The sequence below is a fragment of the Passer montanus genome, unplaced genomic scaffold, assembly GCF_014805655.1.
Source record: "Passer montanus isolate IOZ18808 unplaced genomic scaffold, ASM1480565v1 scaffold20, whole genome shotgun sequence".
NCBI lineage: Eukaryota > Metazoa > Chordata > Aves > Passeriformes > Passeridae > Passer > Passer montanus.
Window position 1 is genome coordinate 13,378,610 of NW_024366592.1, and position 14,776 is coordinate 13,393,385.

General features: G+C 39.5%; 1 protein-coding gene across 7 annotated transcripts in view; it reads right to left on the bottom strand.

The window, feature by feature from the left end:
• Positions 1–14,776, bottom strand: part of ITPR2 (inositol 1,4,5-trisphosphate receptor type 2) — a 244,485-nt gene that overhangs the window by 75,281 nt on the left and 154,428 nt on the right. For all 7 annotated transcript variants that reach the window (XM_039708068.1, XM_039708067.1, XM_039708063.1 and 4 more), the window contains one exon: positions 170–278. In XM_039708068.1, coding sequence (XP_039564002.1) covers positions 170–278 — 109 coding nt within the window. The remainder of the gene's footprint in view (positions 1–169; positions 279–14,776) is intronic.

Below are 14,776 nucleotides of genomic sequence, written 5' to 3' on the forward strand. Positions count from 1 at the left end.
AGTGTTTGCAACTTAAAAATAGAAGAGTCTGATACTACCTCTCTTCCAAGTGGTTACAGTACATGTTTGATTTATTTACCAACTGAATGCCTGGAGCACGTCCAATGTGCCTATTAGAAAAAATGGTGCTGCTATTTTTTCTCTCTTGAAGTGATGTGTGTTGATTTACCTCCAATTTGTGCAGTTTTGCTGTAGCTGGCAGACAGGGGCCCATTCACACCACTTCCATATTCCCCTTTAAAGTACCGACACAGGAGGATTTTCCTTAAAGTGTTGCCCTTTAAGAGAAAGATAAAAATAGATGAGAGTTGTGGCAAATTTCCTTTGTTTGAAAAGCAAGCTGTTTAACACAAATACATAATTTAGTAGGTCTTTCCATTATAATTATTAAGCACACAAACAGGAAAATTGTCCAGAAAACAAATATCTAACGGTCTCATCTAACAAATCCCAGGGGGAAAATTCTAAAATAGTGTTGTACAAAGTTTTTTGCAGTTTGTTTTAAACTCATTGATTATAAATAAAACACCTCCACTTCAGTAATTCTGACTGGTTATCTGTGAGATGTGTACATTGAAACAACGTCCACAAATAGTCAGTGCTATGCAGTCAGTGTGTCTATGCCCTACCCTGACATGGCAGCACTTTCTTCCTATTTTCTGCAGCTGAGTAGTACCACTCCCTTTTCTCTGATCTCAGATAATCCAGCTGATCATCTGAAAGAAGCCACATCACATAAAATATTAAAACAGAGATGACATTTCATAGAACAGCTTAAAAAGCATTCTCTGTATAGCCTTGCTCCTTGACTTTCAAAACCACAACCAGTCAAAATTTGCGTGCAGCTCTCTGAAGATCTTCCCTTTCATTTTACTTATGTTCTGCAACACAAGACACACTGGATTGAGAGTTAGGGGTACCAGTGACGTGGCATTTTTATTTTGCCTTCAGTCTCCATAGAACTCCTGCAGTCAACATTCAGCTTTAGAGAGGCAGAAGGTGACACAACAACTGTAGGCATATGTGTAACCTCAGACTTCATAAAGAGGAATAAGTAAGGTCTCCAATGCTCAACACAGAAGGGGGAAAATGGTCACTTCAAGTGTTTAGCGTTAAAATTGAACATTTTTTCCCTACTTTTACTAAACTGCTGGTTTTAATGAAAACAGTTTTGAAAAATATGTGCACTACAAGCATCCTCAGCATTCAGCAGCTTGCCAGTACCTACACATTAGTGCAGCAGTCAAGTTTTCAATCAAAACATCTCTGTGGCCACCACAGACAGCAGGCACTGGGGAAACAAGCCCCACACATCTCACTTCCCTGTTAACTTGGCAATATTTCCAGTGGCAGCCACACACCACAGAGGGTCTTCACTGCTTCATGGGCCTTGAAGACAACGGCCTTGTCCACTTGAAAAAAGTGCCAAAATGCAGGATTCTGTGCGCTGCCTGACAATATCAATCAGCCATTTCTTTCCTAGTTCTCCCTTTTTGATGTTTTCATTTGACAATAGTCTGTACAGAATTCCATCATACAGCCAAGGAAAGTACAAGGCCTACAGTAAAATATCAAAAGCTATAAATACAATAGCTGCAAGAAAAATAAGAAGCATCACCTACAGGGAGTTTACTGGGTGGATTTTCCAGGTGAGATTAATCCAGTGTGCTCTGCACTACAGAGCAAGGCAAAGAACCAGAAGTCTCTGAGGACCTCATACAGAGACAGATTCCTTCCCATCCTGGTTGTGATGGGGTTTAACCTGGAGTTATACAGTAATGGACAAGGTACAGTAACTAAGCTCATAAGCAATTTTAAGACGGGTAAGAGCACCAGTGCCTCCTGCTCAATATCCTGTCTTTACCTGGGACCAAAATCCAGTGTCTCACAGCAAAGTGAACCTCATTTTCCTCATCTCCTGAAGAAGAAAACCATATTGGTGATGGGAAAAGAGTTCCCACCAGAACTGATAAATATGGACTGAGAAGAAAGCTAAAGCCCCTTTTCAAGCTTTCTCAGGCATATATATCACAGACTCATAAAACTGTCACACAAATGGGATCACAGCACAGAAACCATTCCTAACTCGCAATCAGGACCCAATCCAGAATGGGCACTGGCTTGAGAGATGATCTTTCAACAGAAAGGCTGGCATTTACCATAGCACTTGACTAACCACTCAGTTTGAGTCAACCTCCTCAACCAGCAACCTCTACAGTCTGTTGATGACTAATGGTAAATTATATAAACAGTCACAGAGCAGTCATGGGAAGAAACACCAAAAGCCATCTATATATAGTTAAGAATACTACCTGTGGTCACAAGTTTTATTGTTCAACCAAAACAGCCTTTTTTAATCAAGAAGAATGTTTGAAACCATAAAATAGCTTTTGACTAATAAACTGAGTGATTTAGCACTGGGGTCTCAATACCTCGAAGCAAGTAACTACCAGAACATCTCAGATCTTCCTCCTGTCTTGTTACTTTCAAAGATACCAGGGGATATGAAGATGTTTCTCCAGCTGGCTACAGAAAGGAGAATCCTGCTCCACCCATATCCAAACTAAGGAACAGATTTAATTTCTTCTTCCAAGAAGTCTTAATTACTAGGATTCCTGCTCTTTCTCAACCTCCCATGAATCCAGACAATAGTTATAGTTCCCAGAAGACAAAGTGTCAAAAGTCAAGGATGGCGTGTTTGAAAAGCAGAAGAGTGGTGGAACCTCTGCTTTGCCTGACAGCTGTGTCAGAAAAGCACCCCCAGGCTCAACCCACATATTTGCAAACTCAGGATCTTCATCTCCTCTGTGATGACCTCAGGCAGCCATATGACTTCCATGAGCCTTGTGAAATGAGCTGCCACTACAAAGAACAGAAGAGCCCAGCCATACAAACTGGGGCTGAGAAATGCCCAAGGAATGTATCAGAAACATCCATCACCTCCAGCATGTGACTGTGAGGCACCACCCTAGAAAAAGCTGGAAAGACCCTGCTTCCAGAAAAAGTGCTGATCCTGTTGGCACAGGTGTGTGGGAATGTTTTTATGGGAATGCCAGCAAACACAGTCAAGAACAGACCCATCACATGGATGAGACCAGCTGCTGTCAGGACAAGCCAGACAGCCATGCCACTGATGTCCTTGGGAATGGATTCCTAACTTAGCACAGCCACAAAATTAATACTGCCCAAAAGCAAATGATCACAGCAGCAGCATGAATAAGCAGTTTGCTGCAGCTACTACTGACACTTGTGGCACTAAAGCAGAGGCCAAAAATAAAAGCACATTAGGCAATGCAGTGTAATCTTCCTTGACTACGTTTCTATACGAGGCAGAAGTCCTGGCCTTCCAAGCTGAAACTCTCCCCTGCTGGCTACAATACACTGTCTTTTATATCTCTTATTAAGGTATGGAAGTAACATGTAAACATCACTCAGCTGACTGCAACCCTTCCATAATGGCTAGAACATTGTATAGCTTTGGAAAAAACACGATGAAACATAACAGGCTTATTGTTGCTGATGAATACCACTGCATTGTCCCTAACAAAAGCTAGCATAAAGACTGAGGACACAAGAAAGCAACAACTGGATATTGTTGTTGCAGTTTTAAATAGCTAGGGATTGACAGGCAAAAGTTTCCAATAGGGAATAATTATTCTAATAGGAACATGTAGACACAAACAAATTCCATTTTCTCAGTCCATATTTCATTATACTCATTGATCTTTAAACTTGATTTAAATGCCTTAATACAATGGTTTATTCACTTGCCCTCTCTGAGCCTGCAAAAGGCTGGTTCCACATGAGGATGTGCCAGGAAGCAATGGCTGAGAGAGATACCTAAGGCTTATCATAGATACCTGCATCAGCACCAGCTCTCCCTAGTACACCACCAAACCTTATCTATCCTGCCTTATATAACTCTGCAGACTTTTTAAGGAGTTGGAATTATACATATAACATTCTGGAGGCTGAACTAGAGGGTCTGGTTATCTCTTCTAGTTCTTAATCTGTATTAAATTAATGAAGTGGAAATGCTCAGGTTGTCAGTGATTACACAGAAAAGGCAGCTACATCCAACCAGTGATACATTGGATGACATTGTGAACATATTCCAGCATTAATCCAGGAAGAAGTATGAAAACTAGGCTTATTAAATCTTCATATTTTAGTAACTTGCAGCCAAGTATAAAAGAGGAGCTGTTGGGGATCTCTGGTCTACTAACACAGATTTTCAGAAAGTTTGGAAGAGACATAAAATCCCAGAGAACTCTTAAGACATCTCACATGCAATGATACTTTACCAAAAGTACCAGGGAGTACTTACACTTTTCAGTGATATCCAGCCACCTGCCATGAGTTTGATATCAGTTCTGGGAGAGGCAAAGGAATGGCTGATTTTGCATTCCATTAACACAAAATTAAAGGAAGTTACTATATACTGATGGCAGTTTTAATATTGGCATCATATTGTAATAATTGCCTCAATACAGGTTTGCTAAAACAGACCTTCTGAAACTTCTGAAGATTATCTTCTGCTTTTGCTAAAAATTAAAATGTCATTCTGGTAAAGTCTGATAAACTGCACAGTGTGACACAATGCTGTAAGGCAAAATTTTTGATTAAGCAAGTCCAGAAGGATAGTTATCAAGTGGCTTAACAACTTAGTGACTGACAGAATTCAATGTGCAATTTAAAGCAAGAAATCATAAACAAATGTATGGGCTTCTAATGGGAAAATTCATGAAGTATGTATTGTCTGCCTCATTTGGGGCTTTTCTTAATGAAATTAAATCATACAGAAAATAATTATTAATCATGTTTGGAAAGGACACACACAAAAAAAAGAGGGGATAAGGTCAAGTCACTGCCAACAATTTAGGCATCATGTATTAAACTGACTAGAAGTAAACAATATGAGTGTTATTATGTCCAAACCTCTGTATGCCTTATTAACAATAAAATACAGAACACACACAAAAAAATGAAGGATTCTGTTCTAAAAGGTCATGACTTTGGGGAAGAATGAAAAGCCTAGGAGAAAAATCAGTGCAATGACAACTCCCCAAATCCCACAGTTCTGCAAAGGGCAACGAGCTGTTATGTGGGATTTGTGAGACTCCCTCACTTATTCACATGCAGGAGCACATTACTGTAGCAATACCACATCACAAGTTGGTGTCCACAGTTCAAGAATGCTGACAAATTGGATCAGGTTTGGAGAAGCTCCATGAGAGTGATTAGAGAATAAAACAAGTCTTTTCATCAGAAATTCAAGGCATTCAATCTACTGAGTTTATCAGTCTAAGCATGAACTCTGTTTCTGACTATCTACATAAGAAATCTGATATAATGGATGACTTCAGTCTAAAGATAAAAGGTGCAAGACATACTGGTGAGAAGCTGAAAATGGAGAAATTCGGCTAGAAAAGCGGTAGAGGCAGCTGGGTTATTCAGTTTGTGGGTTATGAATTTTATTTTTGTTTTATGTAACAGTAGTGGCATTTAACTATTGGAACAGTTGAAGAAGAGGTGTGATAGTCTGTAGTGCTGGCAGTTACTAAACCACGACTAGGTGGCTTCTCAGACAGAAACTATTTGAAGATCTTGTGGTCTACATTAGGAGAACAAACTGGGTGACAAAAATATGTCCTCTCACATAATCTATGAAGACATCATACTAACTTTTCTTGTAGTAAATATGGATGAAGCTTTCTATGAAGGCTGTTTAAAAAACAACTACTTCTACATGTTTCTTGTCATTATTTATAAATTAAATTTCTATTCTACTTAATCTGAGTGCCCACTTCAGGATAATTTTTTGGTTGTTGCTTTTGTTGTTTTTGTTGTTGCTTTTGTTGTTTTTGTTGTTGCTTTCCACCCATTTTGTTCCCTCATTACTCTTGGAGACAAAACATGGTGGGAGAAGGAGTTTTGTGCAAGTGGTTTCTGTGGAGATACCACACATGGTTTTTTATAAGTCTTTAAATTATGATACAACATGCTCTTGAAATGCAAGATGACACAGAAATCTCCCCATCTCCAAAAGGGATCAGCTGAGGCCACTACTACCACACGCATGGTGTTGCACAAGTACAGGCTTGGAAGAGAGCCCCAAAGTCTTGACTCCTATTATGTCCACAAAGTGGAAAATTTCTGTTTTCGTGATGCCAGCAACTTCCAGGGGGCTCACGAATTGGGGGAAGTTGTTTGTTTTGGGAGTTGTTTGTTTGTTTTTACACAGAGTGAGCTTTTTCTTGGTTTTGATCTTTTTGCAACAAGATGTTTTCATAGCCAACTGATAGTTGAAAGTGATATAGTTTGACCAATAAAATATGACCCCCAACAGCACAGTTATTTGCACAGTGGGGCTTTTATTCACACCAGGGGAGAAAGCACTTTCAAATATGAAGTTGGGTCCAGCTGGTGTCCAGTTCTGCTTCCACTAAAATCAAGGGGACATTTGCCAGCAACTTAAATAGGAGAAGGAGCAGACATGCACTTTGCCAGGCAAAAGCATTTTATCCAAGCCTAAAAAGAAAAAAACAACCCAAAATATGCACCAGACTCCATGACACAGTTCTCTTAGGAGAGCAGAGCTGGCCACCCACACCTCTCAGCTGTCTCTCATTAGGCAGAGAAAGCCCACATTTAAAATGTGCCATTGTTCAATCCTACACAAAACTGGGAGGAATCCCACTTCTCTCAACAGAAATTTCCTGCATCAAAAATACTAACTGATAAACTTGAGACTGTAACTAATGCAGAGATGTATTAACAGGTTCAGATAAAAAAAACAAACAAGCATGACCTTCTTTAAAACCAAACTACAGTTGTTCTAAAAAGGAGTTCATTTTTTAAGCAGACTTTTAATTCTTCTTTCCTTTGCAGTTCCAGGTTCCATAGAAACTTAAGTGCCAAACCACTGCAAAACAACTGCTATTGCCAGTCCATTTTCAATATGAATAGGGAAAAGGATACTGGATACATCACAAAAAACCCCACAGGTTTTGCTTGATAACTGTCCAATTTTGCACCCTGAAGAAACTCAGGAAAGCATCATATTAAGAGAAAGATTTTTTTGGCAGTAACTCTAAAAAGTGGCTCCACTAGGAATACAGCAGGAGATAAAAATTGTTTGGGTTAGTGAAAACCACATAATTTGGATATTTAGACATAGACTGAGAAGAAAACACTTTGAAAAACAGTTTGATTTTGTAATTATGTAATTTTTCTATTGGGTCATAAAGTATTAGTAGCTGCTGAATGAGGGTTTTTTGTTCAAATATCAGATCTCTAGATATGTATATATGCATTTATATAGGGAGAGAACAATCTTTGCTGTGGGCAAATATTATTGTTTATATCTGTCACTTGAGCATATAAACTGTTCTCTTACAAACCAGGTCATATTTGCACCTCTGTAATTTTTCCTTTCAGACTTCATCCAGTACAAGACAAAGCACTGAGATACACAATAACTCAAGTTCTCCACCACAGAAGGAAAACAATGTATGATTTCATCACGATTATTCAGAAGTATTTATGAGCGCACCATCAATAACAGACTATAGGAAAAGACCCGATCTGAAAAGCACAATTTTCAAATACTAAAATTATCTAACTCTTATGCTGCAGGGGGTAAACTTTCAAAGTGATGCACAGGGAGTTATGCACAAAAATCCTATTATCTTTAACAGGATTTCTGTGTGGAACTCCTCATTCTCTGCAAGAAAAAAAAAAAAAATACCCCCTAAGTGCCCTAATGTGAATATTTACAAAAACAGACACTTAATTTCCAGATGCATACTTATGAGCACTACCGTGCTCTGACGTTTTATAAGCAATTTGTAACAGGCAGCAATGGAAAATAATAGAAGTGGCCAAACACCAATTTCAAGTCATTATTCTCTTTTGCCATACTGCTATTATATTGAACTTCAAAGCCGGAGCATTACAGATACCTGATTTACTAGCTAAGGGATACTCTGCAGATGTAGTGCCTGCCCTGGTTTGGATCAGATACAGCAGAATCTTCACCTGTTGGCTCAGAGCTTTTAAGTTAGCTCAGGAGGCACTTCTATATTTCAGTTTTCTGCTCATTTTTACCTGCCACTAGTTCCGCTGACATATTCCTTGTCTACTAATAAAGATCACAAAATCATAGAATGATAGCCTGGTTTGGGTTGAAAGGGACCTTAAAGGTCATCCAGTCCATCCCCCTGCCATGGGCAGGGATAGCTTCTGCTATCCCAGCTTGCTCAGAGCCCCGTCCAACCTGGCCTTACACACTGACAGGGATGGGGCAGCCACAGCTGCTATGGGCAACCTGTGCCAGGGTCTCACCACCCTCACAGGGAACAATTTCTTCCTCATATCCAATCTAAACCTCCTCTCTGTCAGTGTGAAGCCATTCCCTCCTGTCCTGTCACTCCAGTCCCCTGTAAAGAGTCTTTCTATCATTCCTGTAGGCTCCCTTCAGGCACTGGAATGCCACAATGAAGTCACCCTGAAAACTGTTGATGACACTTCAGAAATTCAGAATTTGTACTTATGGCATTGCTTACCTCTGAAGGAACCTATGCACTTCCTAAAACAGGTTATCAGAATTATTTTGCAACCCAGGTTGTAGGCTTTTCAAAAGCTTTCTTTGGATTTGATATAATTTTTGGGTAGTACTAATATAATACTAAATGAGTACTTCTCATTGGTTAATGGTTTCTAGTTTTACTGTGTACATGGCATTAAACCATGTCTTGTGTCACTTTCTTCAACCAACAGAAATGTTCACAGTTAATATGAATTATTCAGTTGAAGTGTTCTATATGTCTACATTATTTTTAAGTGATTATAAAAGAAATTAATTTTCAGCATTCTTGCAAAATAATCAAGAGGGGTATGAATTGTATCAAAACAATCCCAAGACCAAGTCAAAACTGACCATTTTTTCCTCCAGTGCCACTCACCTCAGAACACCACTATATTCAACACACGGAACTGCCAGATTCTGTCTTTCCATGATTTAAAGATGTGCTTTGGACAATGATCAGCAACCCTGTATCCAGAGTGCCCTGAGAGTCAGCCTGACAAAATTATCAACACACCTGAAACTTCTGGGAAATGCTTCTTTCATTCTTACATGGAAACAGATACCAAATTTTGCTGATTTATTTGATTTCAGACATTAAGGGGAAAAAAAAAACAGGTGTGTATATGTGTTTGTGTCAGTCTCCAAATATACTTGTGGCTAGTGCAGAGGAAAACAGCTGGTCAAAACATATTCCAGCAGCATCCATCCAGGCAGCAAAACAGAAACAGCGGAAGGGAACCAACCTTGCAGTGGTTCGGGGCAGCAGAAATATCTGAAGTGCTATCAGTGGTGTGTGGAAACATTGTCTTAGCATCCACCTTGCTGGAAAACCAGCACAAATCAGCTCCAAAAAATAATGTGGTTGTGGTAAGGATACAGCAGGGGATGTCCTAAGTAGTGACTGCAGTAATGGGCAGATTGTCCCTTCACTCTGCGCTGCACAGCACAGCAGGGAAAACAAAGCACCCCCCTCCTTTTCTAAGCGGAGGAGAACAATTCCCACCTGGAACAAAGCCAGCTCCTGCACTGCTTTCACTACATCTATGAAATTAGGTGGCATTTCAGACGAACAGAAAAGTAGAGCAAAGTTAGAAAAGTCTAGTGCTTTATTAGCTATCCATTTTGACAGGGATAATTTGAAAATATTTATAATTCATGTTCCCCCGTTTAAAAAAAAAAAAAAAAAGGTAGTAGTAGCAGCTTGAATAAACTTCCAATAAACTTGATTAGGAATTTTCTATTCATGTCAACTCTCCCAACTGTATAATCCTTTTCAGGATGATATCAGGATAATAACTGGCACCTAAAATTTTGTGCTTTTATGAGAATTCCAGTCTACATTAAAAAAAAAGTCCAGAACAAAACCAAACACCCCACTACTATGCTAATTTCTACTGCTCCTGGTCCTAGGAATAGTATTTGGAAATGTGAAACCTCAGTGGCCAGAGCCAGAGGGCCAGGAAAAAAAAAAAAGAAAAGAAAAAACCCCTAAAATGTGTGGATGGACTTTGATTGCCAGAGGTGACAAATATCAAATAAATATTTAAGCAACCTCCTCTGGTAGATTTGTTGATTTTTGTAAGACCCTTGCTGCTGACTGTTGGCTGTTACCACAAGGAGCAACATCTCCTCTTCCTCAAACAGCAAATCCACTCCCAAGTAGCTAAGAAATAACGGCAATGCAGGATTAGGAGGGAAAGCCAAACCAGAAGGAAAGGACCCCTTGATCAAGTATAAGAACTGGATCATCTTATGACTAAAACATCATTCACCACCTGAGCTCTTGTTCCTGCCCTGGCAAAGGCTGTGCTGCCACAGAGAACAGCTGAGCTCTACCATATCCCTGGTGTTGAGCTCCTCAGGAGGCTGGAAAAGGTCTTTGGTAAGTTTATTCCACAGCAATGAGGAACCAGGTCCTGGCACAGACCCTGCACTAGGCCAGGCTACCTCATCTCCTATTAATGTCATTCTTAAATAAGCAGGCTAAGCACCTCTCCAGGCTTATTCAGGAATTATCCTGGACCTTACCCACTGTTTCACAAACCTACAGTGACTTAGTGATGGAGCTGGTCTTTCCTAGCATATCTGAACTTTTTATGATAGAGCTTCTCTTCCAAACGACAGACAGACATTCTGATTTTTGAAGGCAAGGTTCACTATGAAAAACCTCTCTTTTTCCAAAGCAGTTCACAATTCTCCCTTTTAAATTAGAGGCCAATATTTGCTTTTCACTCTTGGAGTCTAAAATTTCATCAGTTCAAACAAATAAATCCAATAGCATGCTTTGGAGACTGCCATTGAAATAATTCTGACTTTGTGCAGCACTGCAGCAGAAGGTTCATAAACTACTTCTATTAGCCAAAGTTGCTGCATGAAACTGAGACAATGTATTAACAGAGTAGCATTTTGTTTTTAATAACTGTCAGAGATATATTGGCTATCACACCAGAGCCCAATAGTTTTTTAGGTGTCGTCTTATTTCAGGAGCAACAACAATTTCTAAATGCCAGATTTCCCAAGATCAGGAAAAAGTTATCTTCTATGTTGAACAGAAAAAAAAAAAATAGCATTGAAGCCACTCCACAACTGATTGAAAAAATTTGCTTGAAATTAAATCAGCTCTTCAAAGGTACAGACAAGTGGGAGATGAAGTCACATTTTCATGAGCCTGTCTCAGCTTTTCAAATTCCCACTACTAAAAGAGATTCATGTTTATTTAAAATTTAATATGCAAGCTGTTCACCCATAATATTAAACTGCCCCTTCATATTTAATATTTGCTAAAATTGTGGAATTATTTATGTCCTAGATAAGACTGCAACACACGTGCATTATCTGTTTCATCATACCAGATTTTGGTCTATATTTATTATTAAGCTGTTGCCATTATAATGCCTTTCTATTGCTTCCAAGGAGAAATATATTATCACTGGAATGTTCCTACATGCATAGCATGTAGCTATGGAAATAAAATGTCATAGGCTTCTTTAGAGGTGTTAAGTACACCACAGATTGACTGGGAGCCAGCAGGAAACCTGCTCTGGAAGTCCTGGAACAGCAATTTTTTTATCCTCTGTTTCAAGGGTGCTGATATTCCCACTCCTGACATCTCTCTGATAAATGCCATGCAACATCCCAACATCAGGGCCCAACAGCATTATGAAAACCAAGAAGAATTTTACAGTTCCAGTAACTGGGAATTAAACTGCACAGGCATGGCATGAAGTCAGTGCTTTTAATGAACACAAAACAAAACCCACCAACAGTTTTAGAGGCTACAGAACTGATTATTTAGGCTATTCTGATTATTGGTAAAATCCTCCGTTGTGAATGCAGCAAAAAACCTTGTGAAAACATAGAGTAGGGTGAGAAATGATACAGACAAAATTAGTGCTCTAAGTTGGATCATTGACACAAGTTTCATCTAGGTCCCGTATTTTCAACAGGTTGCCATTTCGTAGAAGGCTCAGAGAAGTGCTGGGAGCACACAAAGGTATGGAAAAACTCTGGTATTGCAGACTGAGATTGCTCACCTCGGAAAAGACAAGGCAAAAGCACAGCAAAGCTTTAATGGGGTGGAGATGGGGAGGTTGAGAATTCCTGTCTCTACTCCCACTCAAAAAGTAGCCCCCAATGAAATGTGAAGAGGATCAATGAAAAAGTGATAAAGAAGTACTTGTTAGCCCACACATAATCAGATGGTCATGGGAAGTCACCAAGGCCAAGAATACAGCAAGACTCAGAAGAGGATTTGGGCATTTCTACAGACAACTAAAACCACTTACAATAGCAAATGTTTAAAAAAAAAAAACCTATGGGAAAGAAGACAAAATCTCTTGCTTTAGGGCCCGCAGATTTATGATCTTACTGTTAAGGATTATCCCAAGATTCCAGGAAGAATAGAAAACTTGAAGTCTGCCTGCAGTGGGGGTTCTTAAGACTTTCTGAAGCATCTGGTGATGGCCACACAGCAAGAAACACTCTTAATCCTCTGGTATGACCCTCTTTAGCAATCCACATGTGTTTAAAAGAGACCATGAAATGTACCAAGTCTATTTGTATTGGATCAAAAAAACAGTGCAACCCAATGTAAATTCAAGGGGAAAACAGTTTTTATGAATCTCTGACAAGGAGACATAGAGAGCACTACAGTGATCCAAAATATCAGCTGGAAACCAGATTCCAACAGGCTAAACACAGAACTCCCATAGCAAGAAAACACATTACCAAAATCCTAACATGAAAAAGATCTGCATTTTGTCTATCTGATAAATATCCTTAGCAAAATACTACTGGTTTATACAAAAAACAATGGTAGAAACACTTCAGCTTTTCAACAAAAGGCAGCCTCTTAGAGAGAAGCTCCAGGCTCCCTTCCCCAGTGAGACATTCTGCTGGGGACACACACTCACTTGCTGAGCCAGGTGACTCCAAATTCTCCTTCTCACTTCCACAGAATACTCCTGGTTTGTACTAACAAAGTCTAAAGTACCTGATCTTCTAAGGCACTAAAGAATGTCTCTGCATGGCAGAGACAACCACAGCATCAGCCTTCTCAGCTCTGATGACAGCTTATGAACAACAGATCCCTCATTTAGCCCCAAATAACACTGACCAGAACATCACCATTATTTAGTTCCTTTAATTAATTACGACTTTGCAAAGGCTTTGTTACATAAATTGGTTTCCTATACATATTAGTGCCTTTTTGTCCCCCTGTGGGTCCAGTTGATGATGAAACGACTTTTTTTTTTTCTGCAAAGGACTGAATGTCACTCGATGCCTCTACCTACATACTTAATGTCCCTCTCTGGCCTAAAACTCCTTGTAAGTAGGAGCAAACATTAGTATTCTAACTGTGGCACCATAAGCTGCTGAGACTCAGCTGAAAGCTTGACAGATTTATATAGTGCAGAAGGGATGATGCAGGAGACCAGGAGAGGATCTGGATTTTTTCTCTCCTTCTTTGCTATCCTCCATCTTTTTTCTTCCTCCTTGTCCCCTCTGAATTTGCGTTTTTCCTCCCTATCCCCTGGATGTTCCAAGGACACATTATAATCCATGTGACACTTGATTTGTAGCTTTTGCCCCTCAGTTACCCTGGCTATCAGGCCTCTTGTTTAACAAAGTAGCTCTGGAGGACGCTGGGAAAGGGCAAGTGAGCATTTGGGAAGGAAGCACCTGGTTAAAAGTTGAGCCTTTTCCTTCTCCACACTTGAGTCACCAAGCCAAACTCCCAGCAGAAACACACCTGATGATTCACTATAGCAAAAGCATTGGAACTGACAGAACAAACCAAGACGAAGCAAAACGATGTCCAAAAAAATTAGACAAGAAAACTTTAAGATGGGAACAAGCTGGCAGATGAAAAAGTTCCAAGTATGGCAGCTGTTTCTGCAGAGAATTTTCCTCAGGCTTTGGTATATGCAGATAAGTACCTCAGACAACTGCAAAAAATCATTATTGACAAGAACAGAAACTCATCTTAATGAACATGTATTCTGCAAATCAACAAGGAGATGGGGAAGGAAGTAGGATAATTTTTGGAGTCTAATCTTGGACTCAACTATGAGAGAAATCAAAGGAAACTGAGTATACCAAGTACTGACAGAGGATCTAGATGAAAAAAATGCTATTGTAAACCTCACAGCAGGATGTTTCTACAGTGCTAAGTAGAAACTTTAATTTAAAATTTGCTTGCTACACAGCCCTTAACATTTTTAGCACAAGACTCAGGTTTAATTTGAATAGGTCTGAGCAACAGACATATTTACAGTGACAAAGGTGTTTTATTTTGTTTTCACTAGCAGAATGCTCAAATGTCTAATTAAAACCAAATTCTATTACCAAAAAAGAAAAAAAAATATCAGAGCCAGTGCCTTTTTAAAATTACCTGATGTTTAAGGCAGACTAAATTGAGTCAGTTTCTGGGAATGTGCGTGCTCTGACCTGTGTGAAAAGGCTGCCGAGGGACTGTGTACAGGCAAGACAGTTACCATGGATACCTCACTGCTTTAGGTGTAGAAGCTTAACATTACAAACAACTTTGCAGCATTAGGCTGCCAGCCTCATAAAAACACTGCAAAATAACAATGAGCTCTGAGATAACCATTATGATCTGCTTTGTGCCATGCAAATAATTCTTCTATCCTAAGACAAAAGACAAAGTAGGATTAAGGGGACATG